Source organism: Homalodisca vitripennis, chromosome 4 (assembly GCF_021130785.1).
Source record: "Homalodisca vitripennis isolate AUS2020 chromosome 4, UT_GWSS_2.1, whole genome shotgun sequence".
Taxonomy (NCBI): domain Eukaryota; kingdom Metazoa; phylum Arthropoda; class Insecta; order Hemiptera; family Cicadellidae; genus Homalodisca; species Homalodisca vitripennis.
Window position 1 is genome coordinate 125782910 of NC_060210.1, and position 19759 is coordinate 125802668.

General features: G+C 32.4%; 1 protein-coding gene across 1 annotated transcript in view; it reads left to right on the plus strand.

Moving 5' to 3' along the window:
* The first annotated feature begins 4486 nt into the window (after positions 1-4486).
* LOC124361178 overlaps positions 4487-19759 on the plus strand; it is a 124619-nt gene continuing 109346 nt past the window's right edge. Inside the window, exon 1 of the mRNA XM_046815218.1 lies at positions 4487-4684. Coding sequence (XP_046671174.1) covers positions 4627-4684 — 58 coding nt within the window. The 5' untranslated portion in view covers positions 4487-4626. The remainder of the gene's footprint in view (positions 4685-19759) is intronic.

Below are 19759 nucleotides of genomic sequence, written 5' to 3' on the forward strand. Positions count from 1 at the left end.
CTGTGAACCTAAAATCAATTTTTGATCAATATCGATGATGTAGGCTACTCAAAAAAGACTGATCAATATTTATGTACAGTTAGTAGTAAACTAATAGGCATAAAAATTAAATTGTTTCCCTGAAGGTATAAATCTTTGTAAATTATTTAGTAAAATTATAGTTATATTTAGTATTCGACTTAAAAGTAGTATTCATGTCTACTAACAACTAGCTGATACTCGGAATGTCGTTTGACATATTCAGCAGTAAGATTCATTGTATGGCCCTATTGATTAGAAATTCATCATTGCCCAAAACTGATTAAATAGACATTTCTAATTGGCTGAGGATCACTGATTAAATGCTAGTTATTGGGTAAACCTGATTTACTAGACATATTTGTTCACTAAGTCTGATTAACTAGACGTTCCTAATTGGCTAAATACTATTGATTTAACAGTACTTATTGGGTAAACTTGATTTAATAGAATAGATGTTCGCTAAGTATGATTAACTAGACGTTCCTAATTGGCTAAATACTATTGATTTAACAGTATTTATTGGGTAAACTTGATTTACTAGAATAGATGTTCGCTAACTATGATTAACTAGACGTTCCTAATTGGCTAAATACTATTGATTTAACAGTACTTATTGGGTAAACTTGATTTACTAGAATAGATGTTCGCTAAGTATGATTAACTAGACGTTCCTAATTGGCTAAATACTATTGATTTAACACTAGTTATTGGATAAACTTGATTTACTAGAATAGATGTTCGCTAAGTATGATTAATTAGTCACTCCTAATTTTCTAAGGACCACTGATTAAACGCTAGTTATTGGGTTAACCTGTTTTACTAGACATGTTTGCTCGCCAAGTCTGATTAAATAGATATTATTTATAGGCCAAGACTGATTTATTAGACACTCGTGATTGAATATAAGTTTGTCAATTGTCGTATGTACTGAGATTTTAAATGTACATAATTGCTTACTAATGTTAGGTTACTGAGGACTTAAAAAGTATAAAAATATACAACAAGGTCTTTTTATCAGGTATTCTTGTCCCCTTGATTTGAAAACAGCTTATCAAAATTAATATTTACACTAGTAAATCATAAGTATGTACTGATTGCATTTTAGTTCAGCAATTTATCATCCGAAAAAGTTTAAATGTTGGTAATTTTATATAGCTGGACAGAGGGAGAAAGTTTGTTGTTTATATTTTGGTTTGTTTCACCAAGACCTTTAATTAAAGTGTAACTCAACAGCGCTTTTAAATCGCAATTTCAACCTTTCTCTTTTAGAAAATAGTGAATAGTTGTAAAAGATATGGAAACAACCTGAGATGCAATAAGATGTTATGTCAGTATAGTTCTAAGAAAAACATTTCAACATTGGAATCTATTCAAAAGCGAATATGGAACTCAGAATATACAGTATAACATGTTTGGGCTTCGTAGATCAAGTCCATAAAAGTTACTAAGCGACTTGCACACGCCGGTGAACACTGAACGAAGTGAGAAACAAATCACCATCTAAGTCTGTATTGCCATAACACTAAATCTGTAAGAACAATGGCGTAGACTCCAGGTGGCAATTTAAAGTTATGATTCACTAGAAACAAACAGAAGAAAAAGTTTTAACATTGTAAGTTGGTAGCAATATTTTAAGCGACGGGAGGACCCCATAAACAAGTTAAGAGGAAGTTACGAGGCAACGGCCATTGTACTGCAGCTGGCTTTATTGTAGGCTCTCTTGCGGCTTTATTGTACATCGTTGTGGGGAGAGGCGGTGGTAAAACTGAGAAATGGCTCAAGTACTTGACGGCCCAGCTGTAAAGAATGAGCCATAGTATTTTGTTTTCGACACGTTTTTACAACTTTATATGGTATGTAGGGCACAGTATAACTAACTTTTCTGGACTATTCTCAATGTTTTTCTGACAAAAAATACTGAGACATTAACACATAATGTATTAATGTAATTCTACTAAAAATGTCTTTCTTTTAATGTTTTTATTCGGTTAAGAGTAAGATAATGACATAATCACAAATATTACTTGCTCTGAAACATGCATATAGTAAAACACGCTAGTTTTAGAAAAATGTTTTCCAGTTTACTGATTGATAATAATTATTTAAAGCATTGAACCAATAAAAATCCATAAATCATTAGTTTCATAGTTTATTTCACTTTTTAACCTTTCCAATATTTGTTTGTAGATTTTATTTTAAAAAAGTGTTGAAGGAACAGAAAGTGGTTTCGTAAACACGTTAAACGTTGAAACGTTTGATGTCAAAAAGACTGAAACAAACAGTTGAAACAGACAAAGAGACAAACATATCCGTGTTTAACCGACTCAGCGGTGGTGTATCGGTTTTTCCCCAAACTGCGGGACCGCAAATGCCCGCCAAATGGGGTTTGGGGCGAGGCGGCGAACCGAACCCAATTTGGGGGAGCAGCTGTCAATTACCACCAGATAATGCTCGTTATCAGTTGGGTAATCATATTGTGTCATCAATTGTCTAAGAGAGCGAGTATGTCAGGGGGTGGGTGGTCACTGCAAGGGTACAACTACGAGGGAAATTCTCCCTCCTGAGGGAAATTTTAGTTATAAGCTAAAATAGTAGTTCTGATTTGGTTTACAAGTTTTTAACTTAATAAAATGTTTCTGGTAAATGATTTTATAACATTGGATATGAAGTAGAATTAAATCTCGCTCCTAATAGACAAGAGTATATAATCTATTTGTAGTGCACGAAGACCTCATATATAAAGACAGATAAGAAGAGGTGCAACATTGATTATTGTAGTATTAGTATAGTACAGTTTATTGGCTGGGCTTTAACAAAGCCTACCACTTGATAGGCTGGAAAAAAATTATTTCTGTCTGACTGTATGTCCGCACGATATCTCGAAAACGAAATAACCTATAGACATGAAAAATTAAAAAAATTAATATATTTATAAGTAAGAATATACGATATTTGAACACCAAACAGTTTTATTCATGGAGTAAAGCCAAAATATAATAGAATGAAAGTAAATTTTAATTACATTTTGGCGATAACATTTTATTTCAGCACACAGTTGCACTGTAGTAGGCCCCCTAGCTTACCAGAAAACTTTTTATATTTTTTGAACAATACTATAAAACCTGAAATAAACAAAAATATGAATTTATCATGTAGCAAGACATCCCGAGAAAAGTTTCATCAGTAAATTGTAAATTTTGAATACAAATTCCATTCTACATCAACAAGAATATGTTCTATGATGGTGATATCCAACTATGGATTTTGGCTGAGCGTAATGTACAGACTGTATGTCTGATTATTTGCCCGTAGGACATCTCGAGAATATAATTAGTTAAATATAATAAATTTTACATGTAATCTCAGCGAATCATGTTAAGCTATTTGTGGTTACTCTTATCTTTTAACCATAAAAATATACATTTTATTAACTAAAAAATTGTATGAACATACGCTTCAGAAAGGGTGAATAGTCTACGATCGAGTTTGCATTGAAAAACATACTTTTTTGGTGAAATCGACAGAAGAATTACTCTATCGTAATTCTAAAAAGAAACGTATCGTCAGCTACAATAGTTTTAATAGGAAAGGCATAGAAAATATTGTTTTTATTTAGATTGACGCACTTATAATCCACGGTCGATATTTTAATAGAAGCTAAATCGGCACCTGCCAATGAAATAAAAACCGGTCTTTTTGGCCGAAACTGGTACTTTCAAACGCTCTACATCGTAGGCAAATGTAAAATTAACTATCAACCAGAATTTTTACCGTTAGCTAAAATGTGTATGAAGCTAAAAGATATTATTTTTAGAGTGAAAAAGTGGCAATTGTCAAAAACACTTATTGGAGACACAAATGTTCAAATTGAATTAAGTATAACATTTGAATTTTATATATTTTACTTAATTTATGAATATAATCGGGACGTAAACTTTCTTCTACTAAATCTTTGTACTTGATACTAAACGTATGTTTATCTATTATAATCATCAACAACCAGACTTCACAATAATCTAGCAGATTTATCCTTATTAAAAATAAATGAATTTAAGGGTATTTAGGTAGATTTGAACAAACGTTAATTTCATTAGACGCTTATAGATAGGTAAACACAATAGCTCCGTTGCCATTAGTAGTTTAAAATTAAGAATTGAACTAAAATCAAGTAATCAAAACGAAAAAGAAACCTCAAAATTGACTAGTGAAGGAAATTTTTAAGATTAAGTTATGATTATAATTTTATTTTAACATTTAGATAATTAATTATCTAATAACCAAATTAGACAAAATATTTAAGCAATAATTACGCAAAAGGCATTTCAGGTTAAAAAATATAGAAGTTTTTACTTCCTCCTTTCTTATTAATGCTTTTCCCTCACGTCACGGTACACTGTGAGACAAAATTTCCCCGCGTGAGGGAACTGTAGAGGTGGGCCGTTAATGGTGGGTGGGGAGGGGGTGGTGCGGGTGGAAAGTAGTCACTGCTGTGTCGTGTTGGTCCAGCCAGTTAGCGGCCGTAAAGCGCGATGCTGCGGCCCAACCTAGTGTCTCTGCCGTAGAGTGTAGTCCCCGAGTACATGGATTTACCGTAGTTAGTGCGCCATGGCTTCGATACTATATACAGGACTATACGTGCACCTCCTGGCCACACTTCTGCAAGGTATGTGTCACACTCATTTTGTACAATCTGACACCTAAACTTTCTGTCAATTCTCCAGATGTAGTATTAAACATAATAGTTTTTATATGAAAAACTAACGTTTATCCATAAAAATCGTATATTTATTGAAGTAGTCACGAGTTAAATCAGCACAAGTTTACCAACCCCCAAATCAGTGTATAATTTCAATTGGTAACTACATTAAAAATTACAACAAAACAATGTAACCAATTATTGTTTTCCCTGATAAATAAACCACATTATATAATTAACTATTTTGAATAATAACTTTATCAGGTATCAGGTCAATAATAACGTTAATTATAACGTTCATATAACGTCATTAAAACAAACGTTAGAGTATATAGTGCAAAATCTAAAATTAAAAAAATTTTAAAATTTGTAAAATAATTAAAACACGCAATAAAGTTTTTAACTGTGTTATTATAAATCAATATATACGTTTATGTGTCACTGTTCTATATAAGATGCACTGGCCTAACCTACTCTAGAAGGCCTAGAAACACGAAATTTAGCACGTAGTGGGCTTTTGCCGTGAAGCTACCGAAAAAAATTTGAAGACATTTTTATTTTAAAACCCCTCAAAACATTCCCGAAAAATTCCTGCATTTTCTCCCTTGTAGGTCGTTTTGAAGGCGGGTGAACCTTTCCAGTTAGCTTGAACATGACGAAAAATCGTTGGTCAGGAATATAGTGAACTACGAAAAGGTAGTGTTTCTTTGTCCTACCTCCTTCGGTTAAGCGAGTCACATAGTTGACATTCCAAAATGTTTTTGTGTAAAATAATGATATGAGCCCGATAGTGGCCGAACAGTTGGTTATAGCTCAAATATAATTTACCATCAAATTAAGAATCTACGCGATCTACAGAAAAGGTCCAATAACTTTTAATTCTATCTCCATCTGTCAAGTTGCAAAACAGGTTTAAATGGAACATTTTTGTAATTTTTACGTGAGAATTTAGTTTCCGGGTCCGATAGTGGCCAAACCTTAGCTAAAAACAAATTTTCAACGGGAATTAGGAAATTACGTAATTTACAAAAAGAGCACGTAACCTTTTACCCTATACTAAGTGATTTGACCGCAAAAAGAGTTTAAATGCAATAGTTTTGTAATTATTACGTGAACATTTTGCTTCTGCAATAGATAACGGCCGAACCGTTGATCATAGTACCTAGACTCAATCTTAAACTTTTAGTACCTAGACGATTATCTAGATCTACAAAAAAGTTCTTGTAGATTTCTGTTTATATCCTTTCGTAAGCCTGAAAAACGCTCTAAATGTCTAAATACTTGTCGTGAACTACAATTTTATTTGTTTTAATCGTTTTGCGACTATGACCTGTGCATTTCTTTACGATTCCGGATGAACTTGTATTTCTAAGTTAACGAGTGACTGCAACCCCATATCGGGTCTGAGCGGTAGCGTAGCGTTAGTAGTAGTAGATAGGGACATACTGTTTTTTAATTAATTTAATGAAAAACTTCATTGTCTAATCTCTGGCATGAAATCTCCTGGGTTAATTAAACCCGCCTGTTCAACTTATTCTGCCGTTAAAGATTATTTTCCATTCATTATTTTAACTCAAACGAATCTAAAAAAAATTACACGTGCTATTTTAAACCCCATTAATAAACCACCTCCCCAAGAACTTCCTACTATGGCCAAATTATCTCCAGCACCTAATTTAGCCCCTGATCAACTTATTCTGCTGAAACAGTTCGATATAACCCTAGGTGGCACTCAGTACACAGAGTCTAATACACTTTTTGGTATGCTAGAAACTTGAAATTTAGCATAATTTTAGCTTAGCCTATGTAACCCCAATAAAAAAAACCTAACAGTTGCAAATACATTGAAATTGGTCTAAAATATTTTAAAAAGCAGATTAGTGCAATCTCTTATTTCAAGCTCGTTGCTAAGAAAGCTAGCTTGAATCCGAGGTCAGAATCGAAAGACAAAATTAAATTTCAACAGGAAAGGTCCAGTCACTTTTTTGCGTATCTCTAACGGTTAAGTCATACACGCGTTCGAAGTCCAAACTTTAGTTAAATTTAGGCGAATTTCCGTTTTTACAGACCAATTGTAACCGATCTAGAATACAGGTCGGAACACAAATCTAACGCAATATCTTAAAAAATGACTTTCTTCGTATATTTGTCGTCTCAAAAATACCTCTCAAATAAACAACTTATAATCATGGAAAATGGTAAATTATATTCATTTTCATAGCTTAAATTAATCTTCTACTTTATTACACTACAACATCTCGCCGATTACGTTCGGTCTCGAGAACATGTAAATTTTTCGAAGAAATCCATTGATTATTTTTATACATCAGACATCATTTGGATGGGCGTTAGCGAAGCATTACGGACCACACAATTCTCAAGAACGGATACACCTGTGAACATGAAATTTTGGAAACCTCATTTCCGAATTCAAATAATACCTTATTCCACTTATCCCTGAATTTTTCACCCACTTAGGAGAATGGGGAGCCGAAGACGAGTAGATACGTACAAAATCACACTACGTTTCGAGATCTGCGATATTCCCTCCTCCTCAGGTGACATAATAATCTAACACAATATTCTTGGTTAAAATAACCAAATCATACCAGAGCGTTTTGACCCGTAGCATATACGCCAGACATGTACAAAAGGATATTTAGGTAGTAGTACTTATGAATGTCTCGTTATTGAAATCAAAAGATTACAGTTAGAACAAAACAACACAGGATATAATAAGGTAGCAACAAACTTAGAACAAAAATACATCTGTCATAGTATAAAATTATCAATACAATCTAGTGACCACTAATACCAACAGATGTACCGGTTTTAAAACTTGTTTTGATTTTAAAATCTAATAGTTATGAATTTCATTAATCCATGACAAAAACTTTGAATTTGGGTAGTTTTTCCTTGGGATAATGAATTTCATCATAAAGTCTGTTGCAAGTCATTAAATATACAATCCTAGACCTTATACTCTCCACAAAGTTAATAAACACTCTGAATAAATTGCTCTAATATTCGCTAAAAGTCTATGATACCTCTGGCCATAAAAACTCTGGATCATTCGAGTAAAAATAGTTAGGGTTGGGACAATCTGATACGTCAATACACCGGTTAGAAATAATTTGCATGAAATTGCACATAGTTTAGACTTTACAAATTAAGTTTTATTATTTGTATTAAAAGGTAGCTAATCATACTTTTACAACTCAATATAAATATACAAAGTAGGCGTACGTCACACCGCCTTCGCTTAGGGTCTCTGCAAAATTGCTGACCAGTGTATAATTAGGCTACTTATATTACTGCTGCGTCATGTATTTTATACCGTAACTGTGCCCCGTATGCTAAAAATTGCTGTATGTTATGACTTTATCGTTGCTATCATGGTTATCCGTTAAACAAGTTTAACTAATCATTAAGCTCGATGTTGATTATATAAAGATTTAAGTTTCATCCTCGTTCTCGAGATAGAATATTGTGCCTGAATATAAACAGGTAGATAGACATGTAGGAATGAAATTTTTTCAGCTACTCCAATGATAGCCTTTGATAACGCTCAGCCAATTATTTGGCGAGTTTAAGTTTATTTTAAGTTCAAGAAACGCAATTAATAAGTAATATTCCACAGTTGCATTACGCATCCCATTATACTTTCTTGAGGATAGTTACTTTTGTATAAGGGTTTCACTTGAATCTTTGCGTGAAAAAATGTAAATTAGAGTAAATTATATACTGATATAAAAACTATTTGAGCTTTTTCAAAGTGTTCTAAAATGTTCTCTTTCGCTTTACACTAGTGGGGAACAGTATTGCAAATGCCACTTTATCGGCATCATCTCCATTACTCAGAGCGAGCCAAAAATGGGCAAACAAACAAATGGGGACATAAGCCCCAGTAATGTCCGCAGGCTGGCACTTCGCCAGCAGCAGAGCTCTTTATCTTCGCTGATAGAGATAGCGGAGATATCCTCCGGTCTGTGTCAGTTAACCCAATTAAGAAAAGAAGGAAATCATTATATGATCCAAACGAAATAAAACTTTTATAAATCTAATTCCATGTTGACGTTTATTCTTTTAGTACCGAACATTATAAATGTATCATTTTAGTACATTTTCAATAATGAGGAAAGTGTAATGTTTTAAATGGATTTACGGCACGAGATCCAGTGAATTGGAAATTCGAAACAATGACAGCCCATACTTACAATGAATATTTCTCGGAACTTAGTGCCCTGGGAACGCAGTCATTTTAAAATATTTCCCTTCAACAAAGCACGTACAAGGAAAATAAACCGTCAATGCTCAAATCTGACACAATTACAGTTGCATCCTTACATTCAATTACATATTAAAGAGAATAATTGTGTATTTAGAAAATGTTGCTTTTTATCTTAAAATTTGTTGATTTTTTCTTATTTTCCTACATGTTTAAAAATTGGAAATACGTGATAATTTTTAGTTGGTTAATCTTTACAAGTATCAATTTTACGTCTAGATTTAATGTTTGGAACGTTATGTGTTTCAAGAACCACTTCTTGTTTATTTTTACAATTATTTATTATAGACTTATTTTCAGACAACTACATGGTTATTTCTACGAAGTACTGTTACTTGAGGTACTTGTTTCTTGTGGATTTTGGTGGGGTAAACATACAAATATAATCCTGTACTCCAGATGTTTACTGATCTATCAAACATAAATGGTTAAACTTTTATCTGTCTGTCAGTGCGTGTTTCTTTATTTCTATAAATATTATGAGAATACAATTATTTAGCAGTTTTAGCGGGTCTTTGTAGCTTTTAAATAATTTGTAAAGGGTGTTTTTAAGATTTGATTACTGTATTTATTATTGTATTACCAGATTCACTACATTCTTACTTTATATATTCCGATTGATGACGGTATATTGATTCTTTCGTGTTATAAGACGAGAAATATTTTTTAGTATTCAGGAGAATCCTAAGTATAGGTGTATCAGAAGCTAACACTTGCACAAGACAATTCATTATATTTATTCTGAGTGATGTTGTGCAAGTTATAATTGAAGTAGTAAGAATGCCTAATTTGAGGCGACTTTTCCCTGCACAAAGTAAAATTATAACACATATTAGAGGATATAGTCTAAAAACAAACTATAAAAGAGACATCTTTCAAATACCTCTTGAAATTAATTTCGTTAGAGGTACGATTTTATATTGTACGTTTGTAAGCAATATAATTTCGTAAAAAAGGGTACCGTGCACATATAATCTGTGTTTTTTGATGATAAAATCACACTAAATTGAGCCCGTAAATGCATGAACTCACTGAAAGTATACCAGAATTATCACGAACATTCATGTAAGTTTATAATACTACCAACTTCTCTATGCCTCATTCGATGGGTAAAATAACTGTATCAATCTTAATAAAACTTATGTCGTGTAAGGAACAGTTTTATACACTATCAATGATCAGAAACCGGATGATTCAAACAATACCAGCAATCATTTTATTTTAAAACAATACTAAAAAACCCCCTTTCATTTTTTTCAATGAAAACAGTCAAAGGAAGGTCCCAAATCAATGTGTGGATTTACATAAAAGGTACTGAAGTTCTCAATATGAATCACAACACTGAAAACTATGTAAAATGAGTTTTATTTGGTTAATTAATTTTTAGTTTGGCCGTATTACATATACATGAAACATTGTTTATTTCGAAGTTTTTAAAACATCACATACCAAGACTACTTTAGTTGAAAGTTATTTCAAAGAGGAAAACAAACAACAGTGGAGTCTGAAAGATTTTAGTGGTGCCAAACTATGTCTACAGTAGAGGAATGAATTGGTCGACTGCATGCAATAGCAATCTCGTATGGTATGACATCCGCCCAATTATATGAATGGTGCTTGGAACAGACGGAGGCCAATCTGCTCCTTTGTCTGTTGCTAGCTTTAGATCATTAGACACTACAGTTAAAGTCGTGTTAATTCTGTTATAGTGATAATCACTTCAGCTTTTACACGTCAAAAAATTGAAAACGTATTCTTGCGTATCGTCTTCACTCTGTAGCAACTTCTTTGATTTTTGCCAAATTTTTACTTTCTATTACAATTTAATTCTGTCGTTTGCTAATTTACTACTTAGTATTGTATGTTCCCTTGTAACATGTGTTCTATTGTTGTTTTTATTTAGTTTTATGTTTTATCATTCACTTATTTATGTTAGTAAACATCCAGACTGTACATATTTTCATCTATTGCGCCTGTACATTTCACGCAGTTTCATAAAAAATACATCTATTTAATTTGGTATAGATACGGTGATGACATTTCTTAAATTTACAGGGATATTAGGGACGTCACTCACACGACTGAACTAATTCAATACGATTCCATTAAAATGAAATAAAAACATTCGATTCACGCTATTGACAATGATAAAATATAAGAAACTGAATCTTAAGAGAGAAACTACAAAGCACTTATGGGATACCTTTCAAGTTCTCTCTTTGAAAGGGTGCTTAAATACTGGGGCTTACAGCTCAAAGGATTCGGAGTGAATAAAAATGTTACTTTCTTCGTTTAGAGTTTGCGTCTTCTCTTTGGTGATGGTTCGTAACATAAAGCAATCATTTGTGATTTATTTTATATTTATAAGTGTTTCAATTTGAAATAACATTGCTATATGACATATAATGTTCAGTTACTAAAGATATGAATTATAAACACGGGTCAGAGATGAAAATATAAAAACAACTTTAATAGTGCATTTTTGTAAGAAAGTAAATGACGTTCTCCAGTCTGCCTGTAGCATTCTCTTACGTAAAAACAATACTTATCTTTACATACAACATACAAATTTCATGAAATGCTAAAAATACTATATAATGACATTGTAGTAGAGTATGGAATAACTATCTTATTCTCTAATAGTAAATGCTGCAAAAGAGATATTATTTTTTTGAAAATTATCTTTATACTTGTAACACCCATATTTTATGCAATGTCCTAGATAGGTCTGAGCTTTCATAAAATAAATGTGGTGTTATTCCTCAGTTACCTCGAATTAGTTGTAATTCACTACTTATAATTCTCCCATTGTGACGTTCGTTCGTTCTAATTTACACGTTCGTCTTGACATCTCAACAAGATACACCTATGTCGAACATCCTTCTCTATCATATTGTTCTTATCCATTAGTCTCTTTCTCTTATATATAACTTCACCCATAAATTATAATCGATTTTACTATTTTCGTAAAGTCTCTTCTAGATCTCTTCTGTTACTAGAATTATCTTCTGTTATTAAATTATTATTTATTATTTCTAGATAAAATTACGTTACACCCCTTGTCATAACAGGTGTCACTGAGGTTTCATGCAATATTTCGCATCTATAGCTCATATCATTCTCGAGATATCCTGCACAGTGGCGAAACTATTGGGAGGGGGGGGGGTTCCCGAGAGTCCGGACCCCCCAAACCCTTAATAAAGTGAAAAATACTTTACGTGCAATTTCACTAAGATAATTATTTAATACAGGTGTTGTGTGATTCTAAAAAAAATCAACTACATATTATATTCTAATATGTATTCCTAATGGTTATGAAATAATGGGGAATATCATACATAGCTGAGCAATATTTTAACTTGATAAATATAGTATGGTTTACTTGAAGTATTGGAAATAATAAATTATGGGGTGATGATATTTTTACGATTTAAAATATAAGAGTAGTTTAAGATATTGAAAATTGCTAAAACATTTTCCCATAACTTTTAAACTGTCTTTCCAGCCACTATGTAGCTACTGCATCATTTCACTTTACAATTATTAGATTATTGACGTTTATAACAAAAATAACGAACTTCAATCCTTAAAGATTCAAATAGTACAACAAAATTCATTTTACGACCCCACAAAGGAAAGAAACACTTCTATTAGAACATTTACAATACAGTAACCGCGTTTTTGAAGGAATCTTAATCTGAATCCAAACAAAACAGTCTTGTTAACTATGTGATAAATTAGAATGTAATCAAATTGTGGTTTTCATAGGTTTAAAAGTCTAAAGTTAATATGTGATAAGACAAAAATATGTAGATTTCCAATTCCAACTGTAACAAAAACTATTGACGATTGGAATGGAAATTTGACACTTGCGTAAAACTAGTATGCTCATTAAGATTTCGTTCGCTGCGGTTCCAACTGTGGTTTGGGCGGAATATTTACCTTGGAGCCGACTTATTGTATTCCTAATATCTATAAAATTATCGTTACAATTTAACCCTCGTCACAGCACCTAACCCGTAAGCTCAAATGATAAAATATAGAAATTATCATTACATTTACATTTGTAAGCAAATCTTTTGCATTTTTAATCCACATTTTAAGCCTCAGTTTCCAGTAATTACGAGGAATATTCAGTGATATCGCTGTTTTTCACGTGTTATCGCTACTCGTTATGAAAACGTGAAGCAGTCTCAAGAGTACCTGTCTCATATGGAGCCCTGATTCATTTTTTTATATTGTAAAAAAATACATTGGTCATCAATTATAATGGAAATGTAAAATAAAGAAAATATTAACTGTTATAATTGTGTATCCAATCAAATTATTTAAGCTGTTTGAACTTAATTGTTTGAAGGCTTGAACCTTATATGTTGTCAGTATAGTATAGGTTGTAGTATACGTTATTAATTAAACTATTTAAGGATTACAGTTTTAAACTATTTGTACAGAAAAAAACTATTTTGAAAATCATCTACGTAAATATTTGGAACAGCCAATTCCATTGGAGTGATATGCATCATCATCATCATCATCGAACTCAGTGTTCCTCATATGGAAATAAAGCTTCACCCACAATTTCAAGTCTAGACAGACAGATAGGGAGAGATAAATAATTTTACAGCCCCACGAGTGATATGAGTGAAAGATTAGCTAATTAATAGAAATATATTATAATATTTATCGTATGTGTATACATACCATTTGACTCACGAAGGTGTTAATAGTTTTGAAAAGCCATCAGAGTATACATCAGCACATTTTAATGAAATATTGCATACACTTTAGATGCAACGTAGTCCATATTTTGATGTTAATATGTTGATAGAAACAAAGTGGCGGCTGCCACCTGCAAAGCGTAGTTTTAAATGCAGTAATATAATGGCATTTTGTTGTGTGAGAGATTTGAATAATTGTTATTTCTATTATATAGTTTTCCATCATAGGAAACAAGTTTCATAAGCCATTAGAAGAAAGCAGGAATACAATTTTAAACAATTGCTATAAAACCTGTAGTCGTATTTAAATAAACCTCATTTTATCGCTGCCGTTTAACTACGCATTGCTGTCGGAAGCCGTTATTTTGTTTCTATTTCAAACGTCAAGGTCGAAGTTTTAAGCACATTTTCAGTACACTCCAAAACCTTACGAAAATATTCTTAGAGATTGGCTAACATATAGTCTACTCGTCTGATAACTTCGCTAACGCTCAGCCAATTGTTAGTATTATTTACTATCCTCCAATTAGTTTTATAGATTTTGACACACCATATGGAGTTTTACTATTAGTGTCTCCTAATATTAAAAAACTTACAGAATATGCAATATAAGAATATTAGTTGTAGGGGATATACCATTTAAATACCTTCAAATACATAGTGCTGTGAATGTATTGTATCAGTAATAATGCATTAAAATGCACCCTGCTTTAAGATAAAATGGTCGAAAATTACGAAATGGTGCTAATGTTCAGTACGAAATGGCTCGTGAGTAGAGAACGGAGTTAGGCAAATGGAGTCATTAGAGGAACACTCAGACAAACTTCACGGCTTTACATTACCTTGCTATCACTGAGGGTGTTTCATCTCCAGAACAGTTGAAAAGTCAGGCGCATTCATTTTAATGAGCAAAAAATGGTCATTCCAGGCTAATATATGATGTCATATCTGCCACACATTTCTTCCTTCTTTTGATGCAATACCGTATAATATTCTTCGTAACATTTATTCACCATACCAACTTTTATATCAACTTATATAGAAACATCATGAGGTACTGACAAGATTCACTAACTCAAACATACTTGTCTCAAGGGGGGTCGAAATAGAATCTTTCTTGGCAGTCTTCACGTGTCAAGTCTAATATTGGAATTTGCAATGCAAAGGATTTGAGGACATTCCGTCTCGTACCTTCAGAATCGGTTTTGACTTTTTAAGCCCTTTTGTTGGCAATACTGTATCACCATACATGATCTGACTTACACGATAGTAGTTAATACATGGGATTCTTTCTTATTAGTTTGATATAGTCCTGTAATAATAAAAAATACATTTGAACATTTTTAAAACAATACATTTTACACTAAAATGAGTCAAACTCACACGTGTATCTTAATTTAAGGAATAATGAATCCACAGAGAAACAATAAAAAATCACGAAATACCAAAATATAAAGATTTTGTTCTACATTGTAGTAAAATACAAACAACTTAAGCTTGGATTTTGAAACATGATATATTTCATAATATGGTTAATGAATGCATCAAAGATTAATGGATTTATTAGTTTTTAGTCAAAAATGTAAACATTAAACTCTATTACTTTCCATCTATTATTTAATTATATTAGCACTTGTAACAAAATCCTTATTATCCATTTATTTTGCATTATAATAAAATATTACCCAAAGTCGAAAACTGCACTTTTGTCACATTTGAATATGACTATTTTTGTAAATGGACTTTCGGGTGTGTTATATAATAGATTTGAACTTTGAAAATATATTGAAAAAAATTCAATATATTTTGCTTAAAAAAGAGATATCGTAAAACGTTTGATTTTGACACAAAAACTTCACGTAATAACTATTTGCATAATTTAATTAAAATATGACCACTTTATATTATCTATAAATGACAATTGACAGATGGAAAAATCCAAATATACAAAACTAAAATATTAAAGAATCCCATTTTTCCACTTTAGTTTAATATTTCCATAATAGCCTCCAAACCAATTCTCTTTAATATACAATTTGTATACTAATTTTATACTATATAAATCAAGATAAACTGTATCAGATCCAACAATTGTATAATTAGACTATTAATTAACCTTTACAATACAGTTTTGAAGAACATAGCTTCTCCTTGACCTTTTGACTCTAAAACTATTAGAGTTCTTTCTTGCATAAAGAGGGACCTAGTACCATGTCCTTAAGGTTATTATATAAATACTTATTGCACAAAACACACAAATAGTGGGCCGACTGACCTTTGAACTTTTGATTAAAAAATAAATTGTTCCTTGAACTTGTATAGTTTAAAGTCTCTAAGACATTTCTATCAAGTTATCGTACAGACGGATCGGAAAATGGATAAATGTGCAGAGAGACAGATAACGATATGAGGTCCTGGCGGGGACTATGTGCATAATGCAGACAATAGATGACGTCACAACTAAAATAGTGCTAACGTGTGCATCAACAATGTGAAATGGAAAGACAACATTTACACTCCCTGTTGAACATGCGACTGCTCTCGAGACTGCTTAGGTAATGACACGAAGTTGACAAATAGTGACATTTGCTCTCCCAGTAGGAAACATTAGAAAGAGAGGTTCATTATACGACTTAAATGGCGTGTGAAGGGAAATGTTTGCAAGATGAATTTAGAACAAGAGATGCAGTGAAAGAGTGACGAGTTACACAGAGTTGGAGATTCCTTGGAACTGATAGTGCCTGGGGAGAACCATCCGGTTAGAAACATTTTCTCTCAATCACAACACAGTTAATGGAAGGTTGGGAAAATGTTGATTAACTCGCAATATTATCATGTAGGCGTGTATGGACATGAATGAAATAGTGAATCAATAACGTTTTGCATTAAAAACACAAAACTATTTGTTAGTTGACAAATAAAAAGTTGAAAGGTAACATATGAATAACTCAGTACTGACTTCTTTTAACTATATTAGACCATTATGCCGAGCAAGTGATAATAATTATAGCTATAATAACAAGGCTTTAATAAACATAAGAAGATACCTATATTTTTTGTTTTACAACTTAGATGTACTGAAGGCATAAAAGGATATCAGACATTAATACGTAATTGTAATATGTTATAAGAAAAGAAGTTTCAATGATTGTAATTTATATTCTCATCAAGTGTCAAGTATCAAAATATCTTAGGTTAAAGAAACACATTCAATTAAAGACTGAAATGCGGCAATGAACTCGCCAGATTCTACTATGCAGTGCATTACTGTGAGGAACTATATCTATTAAGGAATTGATGCATGGAATGGATTCAAACTCTTCGTTGGTAAAAAACAAACATAACGGTCACACAGAAATGGTGTTGTGGTCAATTCATTCTGTAAAAAATCAACAATAATTCAGAAAACCAATTATCTGACAGTTATTAAAAGAAATGGATTCTACTTTTCCATTTGATTTAAGCTGTATTATAGATCGAAATGCATATTAAGCGTAGTAAGAAGTTTCCAAAAATATTTTTAAATATAGTAACTATCTTAATAATTGTCAGTGTTAATAAAAAAACGTAGCTTTAAGCTCTACGATCATGAGGTACATTTATTTTGTGAGATTGTGTTTGGTGATCTGAAATTGAACTGTAATATTCAAGAAAAGTAGACTCTTCTTCATTTAAGACAGGTACAGATAATATGCCAAAGAATTGGTATGAACTTTTATGAATCCTACAGTAATTTTAATATTCATAACACGGGGTATAAAGAACGTTAGTAGGTCTGTATGGGAGATATGTAGTCGAAACATATTAATATTTGGTATATCTTTCTTCTTTGGTAGTTTACTGGCATAAGACTTTGCAAAATGGGCCATGTTTGTTTCAAAGTTAAAGTATGCTTAAGTAATCTCTGAGTAACCTAATCTTTAAGAGACCTCATAAAAACTACCCTTTAGTAACAATGCCCCTCGAGGTCCTGAATATCAATTCTTTCTGTGGGTGAATACGCCTAGAAAATTAGCAAATCCATCTCCATATTGTATTAAATTCAGGTCTGATGAAAAACGACGGGAAGCATAAAAATAGTATAACATTGAAACGGGATTTTACACAATCAATTTAATCAGTGAAATTGTCGAAGTGCAGCCGAAAATAGTATCATTCTAAGCCAACTTGTGGATATAGGCCTACTCTTACTGAAAGATTGTAGCAAATAACTTTGATGGATTTTAAAATATGCCTTTCACAAGGAACGGAGAACACGCCGCAAGAGAGGGAAGTTTTATCGATATTCTCCATTACTCAGAGCGACCCAAAAATGGACAAACAAATGGGGACATAAGCCCCAGTAATGTCCGCAGCCTGGCACGTCGCCAGCAGCACCGCTCTCTATCTTCGCAGATTGAGATAACGCTCCAATGATATTTATATAGATCTAATTAAGGGATGATAATATAAGAAAGTGCTTTTAAATTCTAATGACTCCACTAGTAAGTTTCTAATTTGCGCCTTTTAATATGTAAAGTTGCTTTCCTTATAACTGTTTTAATACTTCTTTGCAGCAAACGTGTTTCTATACAATTATATTTTATTTTTATGATTATGTTTAGGTCAGCGTGGTGTGGTGCGGAGATTTAATGACTATTTTTTCAGTTAATCAAAACTTCAAAGCGGATATATGCCCTTTCGAAGCCTGTGCTGAAACGATCCAAGATGGCATTCTCTTAGTGATTTCGGACTCGGTGTAAACTAAGGGGCCTTTTGATTGTCTTCACAACATTTCACCGTAATATCCCTTGTAAGGTCTATGATGTTCAGAATATTTAGGTCTATGAAGTGTCCAAATAGGTGGTTTAAGTAATATTTGTGTAAGATAGCCACTCAAGTTGAAGGTACGATGTGGGCATTGATTGTATTACATGTCAGTAATTGTCCCATTCACTATTCACGTCTATGATGCGTGTGATGTGAATGAAGCAGGATGTTTATAAAACCTTTGCGGATTGAATCTGATTTTGTATCTCTAAGAAAGACAAAAATGGTTTAATGCGCAATTAAAGACCCAGGAAAGTGTTCTTAAGACAAATATACAGATCTTTTACAGGAAATAACATTCAAGAGTTATTCGTGATCAGACCTTATTTATCCATTTCGTGAAGTTAATATTTCCGATCATGAATGATACTGCCCGTCAGTACGATGTACGGCAACATTTGGCTCTGCACTGTTGGCAATAAACGACAAACACCCCTCGAGATAGTACCAGGTAAAATGCTGATAAGATAAACTCGATATGCTCGTTTACTGAACTAATGCTTTTATACGCTTATCATATAAGTATTTGAATAATTCGTACATTTGTTATCAAGCGAAATTTACAAACACAAATCCAAATTTCAGATACATTTTCTAGTTAGTAGTACTTTACTCCAAGAGATCCTGAAATAAATGGATTTCTGATATTACTAACTCAACGACACTAGCTATTTTAGACGGGTATGTAAATTCTATATTTAGCTGTGCGTTAGCAAAGGCTATTATTCGATGGATTGCGAACATTTTATTTCTGTCCACTCGATATCTGAAGAACGAATTGATTTACAGTCCATCGAACTACTTACATTGGTCTTACAAATGGCAAAGACAAAGTCGTAGAATATATAAATTAAAAAACAATCTGAGTATACAATCATATGAAATTTTAACACGTAACACAGTAAAATCTCATAATTAGTAAAACGTTAAACGATTGTTTATAGTAACACATGTACAGGTATTTAGATTAAATATGTAGACATTAGGTGTAGCATAAAAGATAATTTTAATGAAGATAGATGTAATGTAGTATAATAGTGCTTCTCCATCCATATAACATGGCTGAGCGTAATTGAAGTCGTCATCGCTCAGTAGGCTGAACATTTCTTTTCTGTATGATTCTCCATTTGTCTGACATCAGGACATCTCTAGAATGAAATGAGCCAGAGAGTTAACATTTTGCAGGCAACCTCAGTGCAGTCTGCTACGCTCACTGTGGTGTGGAGT